Below are 20,918 nucleotides of genomic sequence, written 5' to 3'. Positions count from 1 at the left end.
AATGTTAAGCACTAAGGTAGAGAATATTCAGTTGTATTGACTTACAGTTAGTTCAACCTTGCCCGTTTTCTCTTATTACTCTCCTCATCAAACCCCTAAAACAAGAGGAAAATTATAAGTTATGAATATGTATAAGATTATACAGAAACAAAGACAATGCAGTTTATTTATATGTTGTAAATATTCATCTAATAAGCAAAGCCATAAATGAAGTGTTATCTCAGAGATAATCGGTTCATAATACAACAAATTTAATTTCACTTCTTTTTAAATTCATTTCTTATGTTTTTTTAAAATCTGGACAGTTTTCGTCCTGTTATTATTATATTTTCAGTTATTATTTAGGGGAGATCTAACGAGTACGTCCTGCGAATATTTTAGTACTGAACATAATATACACATGAAGGCTTAATCCATGAAGCCATGGTCACCTATGATGTGGTCGCTCTGATTCCATGCTTGAAAGGAATTGTGAAGATTGAATTCTATAAAAAAAGTTATACTGTTTGCTTGAAATATTCCAAATAAGTATATAAATAACAAAATGAATAGCATATGTCAACCCATATTGACTCATAGCAAGAGGATATAATCCTTTCCCAATCTATGAAAAAAGGTTTATGTGTAAAACAGGATTACTGTACAAGAATCAGTTCACTTATCTCCACACCCCATCCTCTTCCTTGCCGGTAACCATCAAATGACCCTATCCAGGGGATTTCCCTTGATATCACGATGACTCAATCAATACAACCCAATGTACTATCACACATTGGTGCGATGCAGGGAAATGTTCCGTCCTGTTTATAAGCTGATCCCGTCTAGCTGAGTAGCCATTTCCGATTTAGCTGCAGGGTTTAACATTCTCATCATTACGGAAGTTTGACAATCCCTTTCAAACATTAATTTAATCGTTACAGAACAATATCCAGGTCACTCAGCTCTCATTATGTGATTTTCTTAAGAATTCACAAATGTAGGAGACACATCAAACTGGACATTGACTCACGTGATCATGCAATAGCAAGGTTAGGGTCCAAGAGATGGTGAAGGGGGCAGCATTCTTAGGTGTTAAAATGACCAGTTTACTCCATTCTGAAGGTAAACTGATCCATAAACGTGGTTTATATATTCCCAGCTGGACCCACCCCTCTCCCTTCTTCCTCTAGGACTTGGAAACCAATCGTAACATTTTTGTGTGAAAGTTAAGTAAATGTTGGGTAGGCCGTGTCACTATATGACGTTCCTTTAATAAGAAAATTCCCTGAATTAATCATTATTGACATATAAGGGGGTACTTAGTTTAGTCGAAATACTATTAACAGTTTAAAGGCGATATCGCTCGTAGACTTTTTTTTGAGGGCGCTGGCATTATCGAGGTTTCAGCGAGGTTTAATGGGACCCCTAAAACTCACGTGACCTCGGTGGCAAATTTAGATCAGTGAATAGCACAGGCAAGCGTATGCGTAACAAGCCCGTACCCATGCACACATAATGTTATAGCACAGCATTTCAGATTATTGTACTGTTTACCGCAAAGGATTTTTGTACGCGATAGTTTGTTGTTTGTGTACCTTTTGAGTAAAGAATACTGTACGATTTTCGTACAAATACATTCGATTAGACTAGAGTATAGTGACAATCATGGAAAAGGGATCAGGGCAAGGAGAATCGGGCGAAAGAAAACGACCTTATCCTGGAACGAGCGTATAGGTTGAAGTGGAGGAAAGCCATTGTTGCATGGACCTGACAAAAACAGCAGTGCAAAGGAACAACAGCGACGAAGAGATGCCACGAAGATCTATCTTCTACGTTCCTACGTAAACTGGCAAATGGAGAAAGAACTCTACAAACATGTCCACGATTTGACTTCTGTTAGCAACGCAGATTTCGCAGAACATTTGCTTCAGGATCACACAAAAAGGTAATGATTTGCTAAGCTAGGCTAAAACTGTATAGGGTAATACTAGTACATAGTAGTACTACAGGGTATTGTCCTAGGTAACTGTCAGTATTGCGAAGTACAGAAAACTGCAAAGTTCGGACACCCCTAAGAAATACACGATTTCACCATGATAACCTACAAGCGAAAGCCAATATCACTAAAAACTAGGAAGCTACAGTTATTTCCTCTCCAAAATGACCCGTGCGCAAGTATGTACGTACATATCTGTCAATAAAATGAAGATAGTTTTTGGGGTATTTTAAGGCTTAGGTGTTCGAACTTCGCAGTGTCTATGCTATTGTATTTGTAACATACATGATTTGATGAGCCTAGGCTTTGTAACTAGGCCTATCATTCATTATTTTTCCAGTAAATAAAGCAACTGCGCATGTAGTAGAGGTAACCCTAAACATAACCCTAACCGGAAGTTATTGTTACTCATCGTCGTAAAATTAGTACTCCTAATCATAAAAATAGCAACTGCCCATGCGTAGTCGGAAATTATTCTTACGACTAGTTGTAAGAATAGCCACTTTGTACTGTATACAGTTAAAAATTAAAATATCCTTCCTAAAGAAGACTGACAGGGACTGGGGGTCTTTAGTTTCACTCCTCATATTTATGCCATGGAAAGCTGGGCCTTCTCATCACCAAAAAGTAAACTGTTTTTGCCTCAACAAATTGATGGAAATATATTTTCTAACCACTAGGCCTAGGTGATCTGTTCATCCCCACCCCCTCCAGGTTCTAAATTGTTATCAGCTGTCCTTGTTTGAAGAATAATTCTTGTGAATGAGCATTTGAAAGAAAAGCCTCACCTATGCCCAGTCATAATTAACGGGTAACCATAATTAACTGGGCATATAACATAGGACTAAGGCCTATAGTATTAGTAATAAGTATCAGAATTTAGTGTTCATAGTAACTGTATTCCCTAATTTTGTAATATACACCAGTGAGGAAGGCCTACTGTGCTGTACAAGTACAACCACATGGACCTGCAATTTTTCCTATAAAAATAATGCATCTACATAAATAATTTAGAATCACTCCTAACTGATTCACATGTTTTCACACCGCTGCATATGCAACTAGACCTTAGGTTTTTCTAAGGTCAGCCACAGCCAGCATATATGCAATCAAGTTTTAATGGTTCATTTGGGCAACAGGGTGTTATACTGTTATCTACTGACTGTCTGTCCAATATTCCAGCAATCATGTGTACATGTCTGTATTTGGGATTTTTGAAGGAACCCAACTGCTATGCAAGAAGTTAGGTAAATTAGCCTCACAAATTGAGGGACCATAGTACATATAGCTATACCTATATAAACCTTTATATAGCCATGCCTGGGGGTAAGAAAGTACCAGTTTGTTTTTTTGCGTGTAGGCCTGATGCTCATACTTTATGATGCTGTGCTAAGTTATCATATTTTTTATATATAGTCAGTATATACTATGCTCGTTTTTGTTCAGCTTCTTGTGAATGATCTGATGTTTAGTGTTCAAAAATTATAATATCTATTAAATTTGGTGGCCGAAACTATCTCTTGTGGAGAGTAATCTAGCGTCAAATTAATGGTAGTCTGAAATCAAGCTATTCATGTAAACAGGAATTTTTCACAATGGTGGGCTTATGTCATGGTGTAAGCTACAGTAGCATCTCAATTCTCACTCATGAAACCAACTGCTCACATAAACAGGAAGTTTACACAGTAGGTAAATAATGAGTGTACATCAAACTCTCATCAAAAGACTGGACATCTTTTAGCGATATGAAACCAATCAGTTCACTAAGACAGGAAGTTTACATAGTAAATTTTACATTGACATGTGAGCTCAAGTTGTTGGGCAAGCAGTTGGGCAACACAAAATTATCCTTACAATTCTTGAAAGGTACCGCGGTTTATGGATATGTTGAAGAAGAGTATGAAAGAATATCTCATCCTTATCTGGGCTTAAATCAATGTGGGTTAACAATATGTTATTATTGAAATAAGTGTTTGTTTGTTACTTTTCTCTTTCATATTTTTTCTTGGGTAGGTATGATAAAAACATGTATGTTTGTAATGATTTGGTCATTACCAGATTCATTATGCATACAATTAAGCTTGGGGTGTACAGTAAAATTACTATTTCAGTTATATGATTTACGGACAATTGTTTTGGTTTCATTGTATAGGTTTCAAATGCATCTTTTCCGGAAAGATGCTGAAAGTCAAACAGAGGCATTCTCAGCAGCTGTCACCACAGAAAGATCAGTTGACACTCAGAAAGGAGAAGGTAAATTTATATGTTTATCCTTGCATGAATTACAGACTGGAAGAGCAGTGCTAATCTTATCTGATCTGATCAGAAAAATAATACAATTTCATTCTCATTTAATTCCAAAAGAAAAGAAAAAAATGGTAGCATATTGCTCATCCACTAAAAAGCATACATGTGTATGAAAATTTATAAAAGTAAGTGGGCCTGATATTATCAGGATCTTCTTTAGAGGCAAACTGACTAGTAACAGTAAATTCAAGAGACACAATAGAGCCTGGAACAGAGAGGACATGGTGAACACAAAGAAAGAAGTTAATGGTTTATTGAACAAAAGGAGTCAGTGAAAGTAGAGGTATTTAGATAAACTGTGGAGTACAAAGCGAGGATTAAGTAAGGAGAGAGGGCGAATAAACTATAGCAGAATACAGAGATGGAGCAGGATAAAGTTAGTCATGTCCTTCCTGTATATTGAGCCCATTCAGTTGAATGGTGCTAGGGCATTCCGTCCGCTCTCTCTATCTCTGCTGTGGTGTACTATGTCTGAGATGGTTAGTCTACGAATTCAGTTACCTGTTGGGACATGTCTTTAATGGTATGATTGGGCAGCTGAAAGTGTTCCCCTACTGGAGTCTCCATTTTCATGGTATTGACTTGTGACTAGAACTGCTTCTTGAGGGTGGTCTTGGTTTCACCAACATACTTGTAACTTCAATGTCCTCTAAACTCAATGACACCATTTAAATTGAAATATCAGTTTCCAGTGCTGCATAAGTGTGATAAGTTCTAAACAAAAGGTATATTTTTAGTCACAGCCATAGAAGCTATAGCAGGATACTTGCAATCTAGTAACTCTTGTTTTATGTAATCTCTACAGATACTCCTGATCCAGTTACTTCAACACCTCTCAAGAAGCCATCTGCCAATGTTCTGTCCAATGTTACCAGTAGGATTAGATATGGAGCAGCATGGGAGAAAAACCTCAGACTATACGAGAATACACATTGCCACATTTACATGATCCTGAACAAAAGAGATCATACATATGGCAGGGGCAAGCACTTTTCCCAGACTTTTGTTGACAGGTTGTGCGACATTCACAAACGTTGGATTAGCAGCTAATGATACATCTGCATCACCAGATTGAGATAAATTGCTTTCGTCCATTTTGTTCGATACTATGACTGTGACTGTGACTATGACTGTGAATCAGGAGCTTGGCCACCCTCTAAGTCAAGGTGGGCAAGGTTGGGGAAATTCAATCAAGGAGTAACAACCAGAGAATGGCCAGCTTTATATTATTGTATATAGGCCTACACGCACAGCGTGTATAAATATCTGTATCGGTATATTTATACTGGTGTTCATTTCCGTTGCCAGGAGGGGATATGATTTGAACGTGGGGGAGGGTGTGGGGGGTGGGGAGGGGGTCCCATTTGAAGTGTCCAAACGATGCTAATCTTTACATCTATCTTCTTGAATCACATGTACCCCTATCGACACGATCAATCAGTCCTGTCTCTCACCTCCTCTCATGCACTGGTGTATTTATTTCCTGGCAAGATAACAGTTAGGCATAGTAAGGGTCAGAGGTCATCACAACTTAAAGAGTTGTGCGAGTCCCTGTGGTCTCTTACATCCTGGTAGCAGTAGAGAGAAGAAGCCTAATAGATCAGAAACCATAATCATCTTCTGTTGTGTCTTATTTTCCAGCATCCTTGAAACATTATATCCTTCCCCTTTGATTTGTTGATGTCATAAAGCTGTATTTATGTTGTGCATTATTTAATTCCAGTATTTAGATTGTATATTCTTCTTGTGTATTTGACAGTATCCCAGTGATCTTGGTTTTTTTCTCTCTGTACTTTCATATCATATCTATCTCTACCCCTAGCCTCCATCTCCACATTTTCTTTACTTTCTTCCTCCATCCCTTCATCTGTCTTTCACGCTTTCTTTCTTGACCTCTTTCCTCCCCTCTGTTTACCCTGTATGTTTTAGTTTGCCGACTCCCCCCCCCCCCCCCGCATCTCACCCCCAAAAAAGTTCACAAGGTTGACAAGTCTCCCCGTGCTAGTCCCAAGCTATACACCCTTGTTGTGGTGACCGTTCAGTATACTTGCGGATCAAATGGAAAGCCCCACCCCCCCCCACCCCTTACTTCCCAGTGTCATGAATCGGCAAATAGAAGATTATTCGGAGTTGTTCGTGATGGTTCAATGATCTTATAGTCAGGCATAGGCCTATATGGTTCTCTTTGTCCTTCATTGCCGTCGAAGTTTGAAATGAATTAATCGTGCTAGGAACTTCCGGGCAATGTTTAATTTTCTGTGGCAAGAAAAAAAGCTTCCCCCCAGTCTCTCCTGGTTGACTATATAGAGCCCGTACGCCTATATGGTCACACAATAGTATAGATAAGTATGATCCATGCAGACATCTAGTATATATTTTTTTAAATTCAATCCAATTTCAGTTAAAGTTTCGAGTTGTAATTCGAGTCAGTCGTGATGAGGTGCCCCATGGTGGAGCTGGGTAACCCACCCCAACCCCGTTGCCGACTTTTTGGCATTTCGTTGGGAGCCGTTCGGAACAAGAAACAGGATAGTCAATTCTGGGAGTACAGTACGCTGGAAAGCAATACACTGACGTGATTTAGAGAAAAAAAGTTTTTTGCTTTGACGGCCGATGCTCAGCGAGACACTTTTCAATGGAAATAACTATTAGTTTATTGTTCATGTACTTATTCCCTTTTTGCCAATCCTTTTTAAAGAGGGTGGAGCCGCCCCTTATGGCAACGTATTTTCCTTTCCTTTTCCGTTCAAGTTTCGTCATTTTTTAATTCGGGTCAAAGGGGTGCAAGGACAGGGTTTACGTGCACCGGTTAGGAGGACGGGGTGCAGCTAGGGCAAGTGCTCTGTGATCGCCTAAAGGGCCCGTTGCCAGGAGTCCAAAAATAATTAAATATACATATTTATCTGTATATGGTATATGACATAAAACGCTTTGTCTTTCCCTCCTGATATATAACTAAAATTTATATATAAAATACTATGTAAGCTGTGACTCAGTCTATGTATAATTAATACCTAAATTGGCTGAAATACCAATTGTTCACACATGACGGACTTGACTTTACGTTTGATACCCAATAGTTTGTAATCAGTTCAGTCAATTTTTTCACTCATTCGCGTTTGTCTTTTTGTGACACCAGTCAGCGTGAATCAGACATAAAGTTCATAACTATTAGTTTCTTGAGCTGTTTCTTGACTTCGACTGCTCACCATGTAGGCCTAAAAGAGTAAAAGCAGGGAACTGCTAGAGTAGCAGCTCCCTGGTCGAACTATTACGCCTGATGCAAAGCTCGACCGTAACCTATACTGTACAGCCCATTAGTTGTGAAAAGTTCTGAACGTAAAACAAAGCACTGAGTTTTGTATCACACAACACACACGAAAACGCGGCGTAATACCGCATACTACTGACCAGGGAGTTGTTCCATAACAACTCCCTGTACTGCCACAGACAAGAAACTATGCAGGAATTTCGCCAAGGCCACCGTTCAAGTAACCGAACCCGTTTATTGCTTACTAGCCGTAAATACGGGATTGCTGAGAAATTACGAGACAACAGCGACGATCCGATAGAGGGTAGTATTGATATTATATTTGAATCGGGTGGTGTGAAGGACAGAATTTACGAGGAAATTACGAGCGATCCCACCTTTAAGTGTTAAATGCGAAAGACAGAGTCTTTCTTGCTGGCGTTACTTTATTTTCCAAAACGATAATTTAATCAACCAGTATAAATAACCGTCCCAATAACACTAGGTTAGAGATGAACGGCAAGGGGGGGGGGGGAGGGGGGCGTAACAGGGGCGGACTCAGACCGATGTTCAGGGGTGCTGAAAGCGCTACCCTGTGATGTGTTCCCACGTTCAAGAGCTCGCTTAATACACATGGTCAGTAGTCTTGTTGGACCCGGAGATATATTGCCTACGAAGCCCTAAAAAACTACTGATATTAAGTTTTAAAAGTATTTGATACATCCTGGGACCCCAATGCGAAAATATACACAACTATAGTGATAGAAAATCACTGTTCCGAAAAATAATTCGCGATCATAATATACTCCCGTAGCATCCGGGCATCTCTGGTTACCATGGTACCATTGTCTAGGAACATGTTAGTTTGCTGGTAGTAGGGCTATAGTAACAGTTAGACTTGATCTCGTTTTGTATTTTGAGAGAGAGAGATGGGAGAGATTGGAGAGATGGGAGAGATAGTAATAGTGAGTGAAGAAGCGACAACGATTTTTTTTGTTTGGACAAAAGGATCAAAATGAAAACTCTGTCGAAACAGGAAATTGAAAGCCAGATTACTTTCTTACAAGTCCGGAACGATGAACGAGATATAAAGATACTTCGAAACTGTAGCACATTGTAGACAATAGGAATGGGTCAATTTAAAGTTCCATCCAACTGTAGGTAACATAAACTTGTTTTAATCAATTGAGTCGGAAGAATCCTCTCTCCTCTCCGCCTTAAAACAATGGAACTTTACGAGCCGCTAGTTTTCTGCCTTTCAGGAGAAATAATTTATCACGTCATTTTTTATCCGTCACCTGCATGGTGAGTACACCCAATTCTTTTAGTACAATTGCATATATATAACATGTTAATGTAGCATTAATACACATTAGCTGCAAGTGTACGCTAACGTCGTATTTGAAAATAATTTAAATGAGCCCTACGAAGAAATATGAAACGTGCCGTGAAATCAGCTTTTATATTCATTCTGATCAAATGCTGGCATTATAGTAGACGCCCATAAGAATATTATTTGTTAGCTGGATAAATCAGACATATAATGTAAAAAAAAAATGATTTTAATAGCAAAATGGAACCTCCTTAGTTGGTGTTATATGTGTCCCTTGTTTGTAAATATGTTTAGGCAACGACATGTTAATGATCAATGTTTTCATTTATTTTCCAAAATAAACTTTCATGTAGAGGAAAAACTATGTATAATTGTAATTCATTGCTAGCTCATTTTGACTAACATTAGAAAGGTTTGGTACAATAATCAGAAATTAGCTTTCACATTGCAAAAAAATGAAAAAGAATAAAAACCACCGTAAAAAAAAAAAAAAAAAACTATAACATGTTGTGCTAATAAATAATCGATTACTTGAGATTAGAACCAGCGTAAACCATCTCGAAACCTTACTTGAGGCTTTGAACTGACACACATTTGGAAAGTGTATTGCTCAATAAATGTTTTTTTTCTTCAAGTTTATGTTGTAAGAGAGTCAACTTTCATGCACGCAGCTTCATCTAAAATCACCTTAGTGTCGTTAGCTACCTACACCGTTGTGTTCATGTCTTTTATATAAACGGACCGAACTGGAACTTACCTGAAGCACCCTCCTACATTTAATCCACTCTGTAAGGGATTACGGTATGACGTCATCACTCAGTCACTAAAACATCAACCGTTCATTTCTACTAGTTTCCTTATATGTCATATAACAACAGTTCGCTCCGAGATAGTGAATTTATGACACAGTGTATGCTCTCGTTTCACAATGATTCATGATGCTATTACCCAACGGATACAATCCTAAACCATCACCAACCCCTCCCCGACCCCAGGGAATGATTATAATGATTTTATTATATTAAAGAATACCGGAGTAGAGATTTATGGTAGATTTGAGTATAGACTTCTACAGTTAGCCCTTTGTGTGTAGAGAAAATTGTTACACTATAAAAGTGCCATTCAAAATGTTTATTTTTTTAATCAGTTCCTATCACGGTCAATAAACTGTAAAAAAAAAAACCCAGAAATTAATGAACAAAGGATTTACTACAAGAAATTTAAAAATATCTTCTTTGATACTTTTTTGAATTGGTAACGAATTATGACATGCACTACAGCAGAGTGAAATAAAATAATCATGAAGCATCTGCCGAAGGGAGGGGGGGGGGTTGACAGTTTGAAAGTTATTTTCCAATATTGTGTGAAGCTTGTAACGCTTCATAACATCTGACTAAACCTGGCAGTATTTAAAAGTCTATCCGTTTCTTTGTTTAACATTTCTTTGACTCTGTGTGCGGAGGGAAGATTATTATGGCCGCATCTAAACTTGACATTGAGAACGGTGTTATTATCATTACCGGATACTGTATAAACTTGTAACTGGCCTATCTAACGTCCATGTTCGATACACGACAATTATAAATCTCCCCCCTGATGAGAAACAAAGTCGAATACTCTTTTTCTCTTTTTTTATTTCTTTGTTTCACATTGATTAATATCTCTTTGTCTGTTATTAAAATTACCGTTACTAATTAACAGGAACATGAATATATGTCTCTCTTACCTCTTCTCCTGGTAGATTGCCTAGATGGTCACAGGCCTGAAAGGAAGACAAATATTATATTCATGAGAATTTTGAAATTGAATTTCAGGAAAATGCAATACGTTGAAGCAAAAATAAATAAGTTAGAATAATATATCTTCACAAATATCACAGTAAACTATTCCTGGCAGGTAAACGCACATATACATTGAACACCCTAAAGTCAATGAAGGAGACAGACTCGTCAATGTAAGATGCTCGGACTTAAAAAGATGAATACATCAGCTTTATAGGGAAAACATACAACCCGTCATCGATTGTCAGTGAGTGACGTCATCAAACACTGAGTGACGTCATCAAACACTGAGTGACGTCATCAAACACTGAGTGACGTCATTAAACACTGGGTGACGTCATAATGATGAACTTCTCAGATCTAGTCTAGATCTGTTAGATTGAAAAATATCATAAAATATAATAAACCCTGCACATATTGCTTTCTTTCTAAATTTACCCAGGGTGTGTGTATGTTTAATTGGAAGTTTTTACATGCGCACATCATCAGTTTTCCAATAGTTGACTCTCTCTGTTCAACGTTAGGCAAGGAACATTGAGACCAGGAAGCGACGGTCTGTAAATTAAGGAATATTTAGAGTGGGTTTATGTAACCGATACGCCCTGTGTGTCTATTAGACCAGTATAGGCAGAAACCGTGTAAGCTCGTCATTGCTCTGTCTCTATGTATTAGCTGGATTCGGACTTTGTTTGGGTTGCTCATATACTCTATAGAAAGGCTGTTCGGACTCGAGAGTACCATACTCGAACCAAGTGGTCTCAGACTCGGCTCACAATAAGGAATAATTTGTCTCTACTACAACATAGTGTTTCGTATGCTATAATATACATATATATGGAATGGTACTGATGGAAAGAGTTCTAATACCAATAGGAACCATGTGAGGATAAAAGGCCCGGATGTTGCATTATATTATCGTCAGCACTTGAATATGATTATGAAGATACAATAGTTAATTTGCCGGGTGGTAAATATTACAAAATCATCCACATTACCAGGTACTTTGAACCCCCCCCCCCCCTCCCTCTCCAAACTCCTCCGAGATACTATTTTTTGAAGAATAATTTAGCAGTTATTCAAAAGACGACAGGAATAATACAAACATTTTAAAACCACTATTCACCGTTGATTGTTTGTATCATAATGCTGCTGCTAATTCATACTACTGTACATAAAGAGGATGGTACAAAAGACGTTTCTTGAAAATGAAATAAAAACCTTAACTTTAATATTTTAGTTAAACTTTTAAGTAGTTACCTCTCCTTTAATTTTCCTAGTACGTTAAAGTACACGAAGTTTAAGAAACCTACCTTAAATCCATTTGTTAGTTTCGAGTTAACCAAGATACGTCCTTTCATATATAAGCTTGCTTGGACCCACACATTTATATCAGTCACGTATATATACGTTAATCTAAATCAATAATAAAATATAATAAATAGGGATCCCTTAAATCCCATTACAACTCAAACTACTAGAACCGAGTCACACTTAATGCTTGTTGTGTAGCTGCGTGTAGTGACGTCAGACGTAAAGATTCTAGAGATGAAAAGTATGCATCGATATTTTCACCAATAAAACATTTTTTGACTGAGACGGTGTGGAAGAGAGACACCGCAGGGAGGCACGATAGATTCATTTCGCTTTATATGTTTTTATCTGTCTGAATATTCTCTATTTTAAAATTGAGAATGTTCATTGATCACAAGACAATTAGTTCTATAAGGAGAGCATATAGGGGTCTACATGCAGAGAAAGAAGGACAACAATAATTAGGAAATAGGATGAAAGTGCTGGAGTACGAGCGTGGAAGGGAGACTTCATTTATTTTCATTTATTTGTACCAACCTCGTCACAAGGTTTCTAACGTATATTGTGTATTGTACGATATATATACATCCTGGAGAAATAACTCCTGGTCGTTGGACAATTGCAAATTTATCTTTAAATATAATTGTCGTTACTTCAGTATGCCCCCCTCCCATTAGAATCTCTAAGTTTTTTTTCATATTTGATATATTACTTAAAAATAACAAATCAAACTAGAGAAAGTGCGCCATAACTAATTAGGCAATACGTAGATTTTTATGACCATTGTTTCTATTATTTTGGTTCAAGTTTACTGAATTAGAATAATGTTCTAACGCGCAACGTGTGCTTACATGAATTACCACTTCAATAATGCGCACACACCTTTCTAAACATTTACAGGTGCACACGCTTTCGGTTCATGCTAAATTAATAATATAATACAACAACGGATATGGCTGCTTTAGGAACACATGAATATGGTTCCATATCAGATGAAAGGGCGTTGAAAGAGAGGAGTAGGGACAGTTTATAATAAAACATGGAAAGTAGTTGTATAGCACCAACAGAAAGTTGAGCAAAAAACAAAGCTTAGGATCATGATAAAAGGGTCATGAAAACTTTTTAAAATCATCACAAAGGTTTCAAAGTATACTGTGAGCCTAACAGGAAGTAGACACTTGAGAACATGTAAGATTTCGCCTATATATTTCAAGAATGTCGGGTGAAATGAAGATCATATCCTAGATTAACGCTCTGTCATAAAGTAACCTGTATTATATAATTATGTCGCATACCTCACTGATCTGTAACTGTTAAAACAAATCTAATAAAAAATATATATATTTTATATCAATATCTTAAAGTTAGAAAATCACCATGAATAGTTTGAAGTCTCTATAGCTATGCATACTGTAGCACTTTCATCCATGTAACCAAACATGTCTTAGTCCGGAGCGACTGCAACAGAATGCCTACAGCGATATATACTATATGACTATGTGTTGTCTGTTATATCAGACAGTCGTATATGTATATCAGCTTAGTCTGTACTTAAGACAAATCCCTCTTATGACATCGTCAAAGGTGATGTTTCATATATAGCATAAACTATACCATTTTTGTCGCGAGGGATAATTCTTACATCAATAATGGTGTATCAAGAAAAAAACCAGATTAAAAATCCCCATAATTATAATCTGCATCAAACATTTACATCTCTTCCGTTAACTAATCATTCCTTTGAGCGTTTTGATTGGACAATTCCTATTATATTGAGAAGACATGAACTATTCGTATGGAACACCCATTGTATCCTGCACTAAACGTATTTTAGACCCCGGTCACACGTACATTTTCTCAAACATAACGATGTTCCGACCATGGTACGATTTGCGTGTGACCGCTCTCTACTATGGTCTGAAGATCGTCCGACCATCGTCCACTAAAGATGTTAATTAGCATCATTAGCCCCGAATTAACAATGGTGCGACCATCGTTAGCAGGAATAACCATGCATGTGACCGCAATTGCGTTGTCCGACTATGCATTTTAGCATAAACACTGACTTCGGCCGGAAATCCCCGATTTCAATCCCTTGACATATAGTCCAGGAGCCCAGAAGGTTTATTCAGCTGAAGAGGTACAAAAGGTTTGGTGGCCTGATTGTGTTGGTAGGTGACCAACCTTCAATAAAATGTGTTGCTGCCGGGGCACACCCTGCATGGTAGGTGAGGGGGTCACAAAATAAGGGGGCAAAATATGCTTTTATTTAGCTGAAGAGGTACAAGCACGCAAGTTTCTGGGTTTTATACCCAGGAGGGTACCTTGCATCATGGTGGCAATGACAGCAATATCTGACTGCATGGGGCCCCAGAAAGTAGCCCAAAGGGGGCCCGCCCATATGGTATTATTCAGCTGAAAAGGTACAAGGGTGAATTCTTTGCATTCGAACTATTACACATTGGGGTGTACTAAAACACTAATTACAGTAACTTTGTCCTGCATAGGGGCCAAAACAGTAGCCCTAAGAATGGGCCATGTGGTACAACCAGCTGTTGGCTAATTTATCTAGTTGAAAAGGTACATGAACAAAACTTGTTGGATACTGCTCTCACCAAGAATAATTACACTGCTGTAGCAACGACAGCAATATCTGACTGCATGGGGCCCCAGACAGTAGCCCAAAAGAGGCCCGCCCATATGGTATTATTCAGCTGAAAAGGTACAAGGGTAGATCCTTTTGCATTTGAACTATTACACATTGTGGTATACTAAAACACTAATGACAGTAACTTTGTCCTTCAGAGGGGCCAAAACAGTAGCCCTAAGAATGGGCCATGCGACCAACAGCTGTTGGCTAATTTATCTAGCTGAAAAGGTACATAAAGAAAACTTGTTGGATACTGCTCCCAGCAAGAATATTTACATTGCTGTAGCAACAACAGCAATATCTGCCTGCATTGGGCCCCAGACAGTGGCCCAAAAAGGCCCGCCCACATGGTATTATTCAGCTGAAAAGGTACAAGGGTAGATCCTTTTGCATTTGAACTATTACACATTGGGGTATACTAATGACAGTAACTTTGTCCTTCATAGGGGCCCAAACAGTAACCCTAAAGATAGGCCCTTCGGCCCAACCAGTGGTTAGCTAATTTTTCTAGCTGAACAGGTACAAACTTGTTGGATATTGCTCCCAGCAAGACTAATTACTTTGCTGTAGCAATAACAGCAATATGTGCCTGCATTGGGCCCCAGACAGTGGCCCAAAAGGGTAGATCCCTTTGCATTTGAACTAATACACATTGGGGTATACTAAAATACTAATGACAGTATCTTTGTCCTGCATAGGGGCCCAAACAGTAGCTCTAAAAATAGGCCCTGTTGCCTTATCAGTCTTCGACTGATTTAGTAGAAGGTACATAAATTTAACTTGTTGGATACTGGCCCTAGCAATATTTGTTATATTATAATAGCAATAACAGCAATATTTGCCTGCATGGGGCTCCAGACAGTGGTCCAGAAAGGCCCGTATGGTGTTATTCAGTCAAAGTAGTACAAGGGTGAATCTTTCAGCATTGATGCTGATACATTTAGGTTTACCCAAGTAGGTCTACCAATGACACCAACTTCGTTCTGCACTGGGGCTCAGACAATAAAGCCCAACATGGCCCCTCCTTTCATGTTTATTGTATCTTGCCACGATTGGACGAGCAGTGAGAGAAAACAGAAATAATATAATTACAAGAGGTTTATGATTTATTGGACCTGGTTAACATCGTTATTTGTCTTCTTCGTTAGAAATCCAGAGTAACGTACCTTATAAGTGGATTGCGAGGCAATTCAAAACTGTGAATGCCATACCTGAACGATATGATAGGTGCACTTTTTGAAATGTAATTTAATATACTTTGTGTAGCCAGAATTGTATCTTTCAGAATGACCTAAAACATTGTACTGGCCCTAATTAACTCAAAGTTGGTCTCCATCGTTGTAACATTGAACTGATATACTTTGATTCAAATTGCTCAATCATTGATCGTAATGATTTATCAGTGATAATCACATGAAGGCATGTTAACATCATCACTTGCTGAAATAACATATTTACATTTTTTGTTAAAATGATAACATATATCCATAATACATGTACACTAGGATAATGTACCGTAAACAGTCACTTTGACACCATTTTGTATATCTTAGGCAACATTGATTTGCTTTACAAGATCAAACGTACAGCCATCTGCTTACTCCCATGCATGCTATTTCACTAATACTTGTATAATTTTGATAACATAAAGTTTAGCACACAAGATTATAACGAAGGATTATTACTAGATGCCCATAGCTAGGTACAAAAGTTACGAATGTACAGAAAAGTAACAAGTACTGTAAGTCAGTGGAATTTTCTGAAATGTTAGCTGCTGACATTATTATTGTCCATTGTCACAGCAGAACATGGAAAATACAGCACTTGACTTAGCAAGTAATATTTTGCAGTAATTTTTTTGCCAAATAATGTTACATGTTTGGGCCAACCAAGAAAAGGCCAAATATCAAAACTACATCAATGTTCAACAGTCTCATAGGTTCTCGGTTACAGGTTTTGTACATGTCAAGCAGATGAAATGTTGCTTTGGGAGTGTGGTGGAAGTTTTTTTGTTTTTAACCAAGTGCAAACAGATGGGTTTTATTACATAATAACGATGAAATCCATAAGTTCTTGTCAATAGAGAATATTACCTTTCTGCCCGTTCTATTGTGTTGATGTATGTCACAGTATAGTGATTATTTACGACATAGAAAGCGCTTTAAGGCCTGGTGAATGTTTTCCTCAAAACAAAATAATCGATCTAGACAAAAAATTCTCAAATAGGCCTAACGTTAAGCTAGCTCATCTGTTTAATTTAATATATTTCATGATGAATAAACTGACCGTATAATTCAACACAAAGTTACACTATGCTGGACTAGATTGTCCGTCCACTCGTTCGTTGACATACATGTGAACGTATGTACGTATATGTGGGATATGATATACGTACGTAGGCCTAGGCCCTACATCATGTTCAGAGAGGCGCGGTTGCTATGGAAGTACGAAGAATGTTGATTAACTGTCCATGTTAATATTTGTGTTCATGTTAATCTATAATCTTTCTAAATTGCTTCCATTCCCATGTTTGATGCATTTTTTTTTACTGATAGCCGTAAAATTGTTGTGAATATTCGTGATCATTTGGGCGTTTTTTTTTTTTTTTTTGCACATGTGCATTGTTGTTTTGGTAGTTAATAAACTAATTCTACGGGGTAACACATTTATCAAATCTGCTAAATTTTTTTGTTGTATTTTTTGCCTTTTTATTGACAAAAATCATAAGGTATGAATGAACGGAGTTAATCAACGGTCAGCGTGGGTTTATCTATAGGATAATGCACGATCGGGGGTTAATTAGACTACCGTGATTAAACACAGATACTTTTATAATAATGCACGAGGGCGTAGCCCGAGTGCATCCAGCTTGGCCCTAATTAAAAATACTACCCGAAAATCCTCAAAATATGAATAAAATAATATTGTTTGGGAAAAGGGAAGCTTGTCAATTGAAAGGGATGGGATATAGTTATAGTTATTTATGGCAATTGCTAGAAATGTGGAAACCAGCAAGTGTAATTATTTTTCTGTGAAGGTACCCCCTTAACTAGAATTTTATAGCTAAACAAATGAGTATTTGAGAAACAGAAGAATTTGAACTCACCATGATTTGATCATTTAATTGTTATCCGCCGTCTTGCCCCATGCAGGCAGATGTGCTGTCATTACTGCAGCAATAGAGTTAGTCTTGCTCGAAGCAGTATCTAACACGTTTTGTTTATGTACCTGTTCAGGTAGGGAAATAAGCTAACAGCTGGTTGGGCTGCAGGGCCTATCTTTAAGGTTACTGTTTGGGCATATATGCAGGACAAAGTTACTGTCATTAGTATTTTAGTATACCCCAATGTGTAATAGTTCAAATGCAAAAGGATCTACCCTTGTACCTTTTCAGCTGAATAATACCATGTGGGAGGGCCCTTTTGGGCCACTGTCTGGGGCCCAATGCAGGCAGATATTGCTGTTGTTGCTACAGCAATGTAATTATTCTTGCTGGGAGCAGTATCCAACAAGTTTTGTTCATGTACCTTTTCAGCTAGATAAATTAGCCAACAGCTGGTTGTACCGCATGGCACATTCTTAGGGCTACTGTTTGGGCCCCTATGCAGGAAAAAGTTACTGTAATTAGTGTTTTAGTACACCCCAATGTGTAATAAATCAAATGCAAAAGAATTCACCCTTGTACCTTTTCAGCTGAATAATACCATATGGGCGGGCCCCTTTTGGGCTACTGTCTGGGGCCCCATGCAGTCAGATATTGCTGTCATTGCCACCATGATGCAAGGTACCCTCCTGGGTATAAAACCCAGAAACTTGCGTGCTTTTACCTCTTCAGCTAAATAAAAGCATATTTTGCCCCCTTATTTTGTGACCCCCTCACCTACCATGCAGGGTGTACCCCGGCAGCAACACATTTTATTGAAGGTTGGTCACCTACCAACACAATCAGGCCACCAAACCTTTTGTACCTCTTCGGCTGAATAAACCTTCTGGGCTCCTGGACTAATAGCGACGATGTAAACAAAACAAACCTGCACTGCACTGCATACTGTATACTAATACATGTACTGTACATGCACACGTACGGTTCTACCACAAAACAACACAACAATCAACACTCCGAACAATTCGACACTCCAAAGACAACTCCCAATGGTGGCCACTACTCGCGGTAAAACCTGGGAGGAACAAGAAATCCTGACACTAATTGATATATTGGGGGGGGGGGGGGGGTAGATACAGAGTATGGTGGAAAACCACGTCAGGAATAAGGAGGTGTTTAGGAAGTGTGCGGAAATGATGGCGAACCAGGGATACGAACGGACGCATACACATTAACGTGAGCAGTGCGTGCTGGGCTTTCATATCCATAATATTTCGCTGTGTATTACGAATGAATATGGGTCTATACGCTCTCTGTCGGCGAACAGCGGCTTCTTGTCTTTGCAGGAATGCTTCTTCCAATATGTGACGCCTCCTACAATACAAATCCTATACAAATCTAAGAACCAATGAAACGCTACTGCAAATTGAGCTTCCATCGCCACCATCTATTACTTACATCTAAAAACTCCGCGAAACATCGTCAAAACCGTGACCCTTGACCGACCCAACGCAACTGCGAATGATAGCTTTGCAAAAGCATAATTAACTCACTGATGCAATGTGTCCGCGAATAAGAATATAGTACAAAGTAGTGTGAGTAGGCTACGTGTGACCGCTACCGTAGTTAGTTTAATATGGTCGGACTATAGTTAAGAAACGATGGTCGGAAGATGCAATTTTATACGTGGGACCGGGGTCTTTAATCAAAGCCAACAGAAATGTACACAATCTTAATATCTTGCCCCCCAAAACGGAATGAAGCCCTTCAGTTTTTTTTCTTTGCTTTACTGTAAAGTTTATTCAAACAGAATGACTTGAATCCTTTTTGTAGATTATTTTTAGTAACATAAGTTTTCAACTAATTTTTAATCTTTTACTTTCTGATATTTATATTCATACTGATGTACATATTTTTATATTTCCTAGTCTTTGGTTCTCCTATTTATAAATATGTTATATTTTATAACTGAAAGGAAATGAACAATATATGCGCCGGACTTTTTGTAATATATTCGAGCTATATTTTTTTGGACGGAAACTCTTAGTGTACATGTTATTTGAACAAAGGTATACTTAGCAATATTATAGTAGGAACTATGAATCTGACCGCTTGTATTAGCCTCAGCAGGATTTCAGAATAGAAACAACTTCAGCCCCAATTCTTACATGTATAAGAAGGTGAAGCTAGTATGTACTGTATATGTGTTATGAAAAATGTGATAGTTGTTATTTAAGTTCCGATGCTGGTTAAAGAGCAACCAAGTTTCCAATGAGTTCAAGCATCTATCAAACTTATAAAAAAATCATCAAACTGATGAAAGCTTTTGAGTGCTATTTGATGGCAATTAAGTCGATACTGTTAACAGCTTTGTAAATGTTACATCCGTTAAGTTATTCTTGTCATCCAACCATTGCTGTAATCGGATCATCCAGCTTCTCCAAAGAAGAGTCTACTGTACATCTAAGATACATTTAATAAAATGCAGAAAGCAATATAGGGCAAAAGCTAAGCTTTTATTTAGCCGTGACGCCAAAAAAAAATCAGATTCTTGTGCGTGATCTTTTTCAACATTGTGTTCGTATACAGCGTCACAAAAACATGTCTATTTCTTTGGTTACCATGGTATCTAGACAACAGAACAAAGTAGTAGGATAATTGCCCCCGCATTCTGACTGGTATTATGGTCTTGTTGTGTAAATGTGCGTGGGAAGGAATGACAGGAATGAGTAGGACTTGAGCACATATTGTTACTTCAGTCCACCAAGGAAGATTAAAGTAAGTTTTTAACAAAACAAATATCTATGACACTAAATTTATGGGACACAAATTGTCTAAATCTGGTTAAACGACAAATAATTCACTAATCATTAGCAGTCACGTGATTGTGACAACATATCTAGATATCTTAGTTAGTTGCAGGGTATGTAATAATTCTGCGAATATTTCAAGGTTTGGTCAATTTACAACCTATGACGTAATATGCAGCTTTAGTTAATGAAAGAACAACTTCTCCTAACACTCAGAGAAACGAAAAGAATAACATAACCAGTGAAAACCAGTGAGCTTGTTACAAAGGCGAATATGCAAGGGCAGCTATACAGTAAGCTACAGGGTCGGCTAAACGGACTGTTGTTACGACTGTTGTATGTGCTGTGGTGAACTTTTGCCCCGATATTAGATGAACATAAACAAGAACGGCGCAACA

The 20,918-nt window shown here is 38.0% G+C and overlaps 2 protein-coding genes across 5 annotated transcripts in view; one reads left to right on the top strand and one right to left on the bottom strand.

Moving 5' to 3' along the window:
- Nucleotides 1-20,918, bottom strand: part of LOC139970028 (uncharacterized) — a 147,691-nt gene that overhangs the window by 53,002 nt on the left and 73,771 nt on the right. For 2 of the 4 annotated variants that reach the window (XR_011793892.1, XM_071975580.1), the window contains exons 10-11: nucleotides 10,592-10,627; nucleotides 46-95 (exon numbers count right to left, since the gene is read on the bottom strand). The exons of the other annotated variants lie outside the window; for them this stretch is intronic. Coding sequence is in view for 1 of the 2 variants with exons in the window: in XM_071975580.1 (XP_071831681.1) it covers nucleotides 48-95; nucleotides 10,592-10,627 (84 nt within the window). In the remaining variant the exon portion in view is untranslated. The remainder of the gene's footprint in view (nucleotides 1-45; nucleotides 96-10,591; nucleotides 10,628-20,918) is intronic. 4 annotated transcript variants of the gene reach the window in all.
- Nucleotides 1,319-5,895, top strand: LOC139970081 (uncharacterized). The gene is made up of 3 exons (XM_071975731.1): nucleotides 1,319-1,924; nucleotides 4,128-4,228; nucleotides 5,088-5,895. Exons 1-3 carry the CDS (start codon nucleotides 1,833-1,835, stop codon nucleotides 5,330-5,332), a joined length of 438 nt encoding a protein of 145 aa, XP_071831832.1. The 5' UTR covers nucleotides 1,319-1,832; the 3' UTR covers nucleotides 5,333-5,895.

This window comes from Apostichopus japonicus, chromosome 7, assembly GCF_037975245.1.
Source record: "Apostichopus japonicus isolate 1M-3 chromosome 7, ASM3797524v1, whole genome shotgun sequence".
NCBI lineage: Eukaryota > Metazoa > Echinodermata > Holothuroidea > Aspidochirotida > Stichopodidae > Apostichopus > Apostichopus japonicus.
Note: the sequence above shows the minus strand (reverse complement) of the source record. Positions and strands in the feature narration are given on the sequence as shown.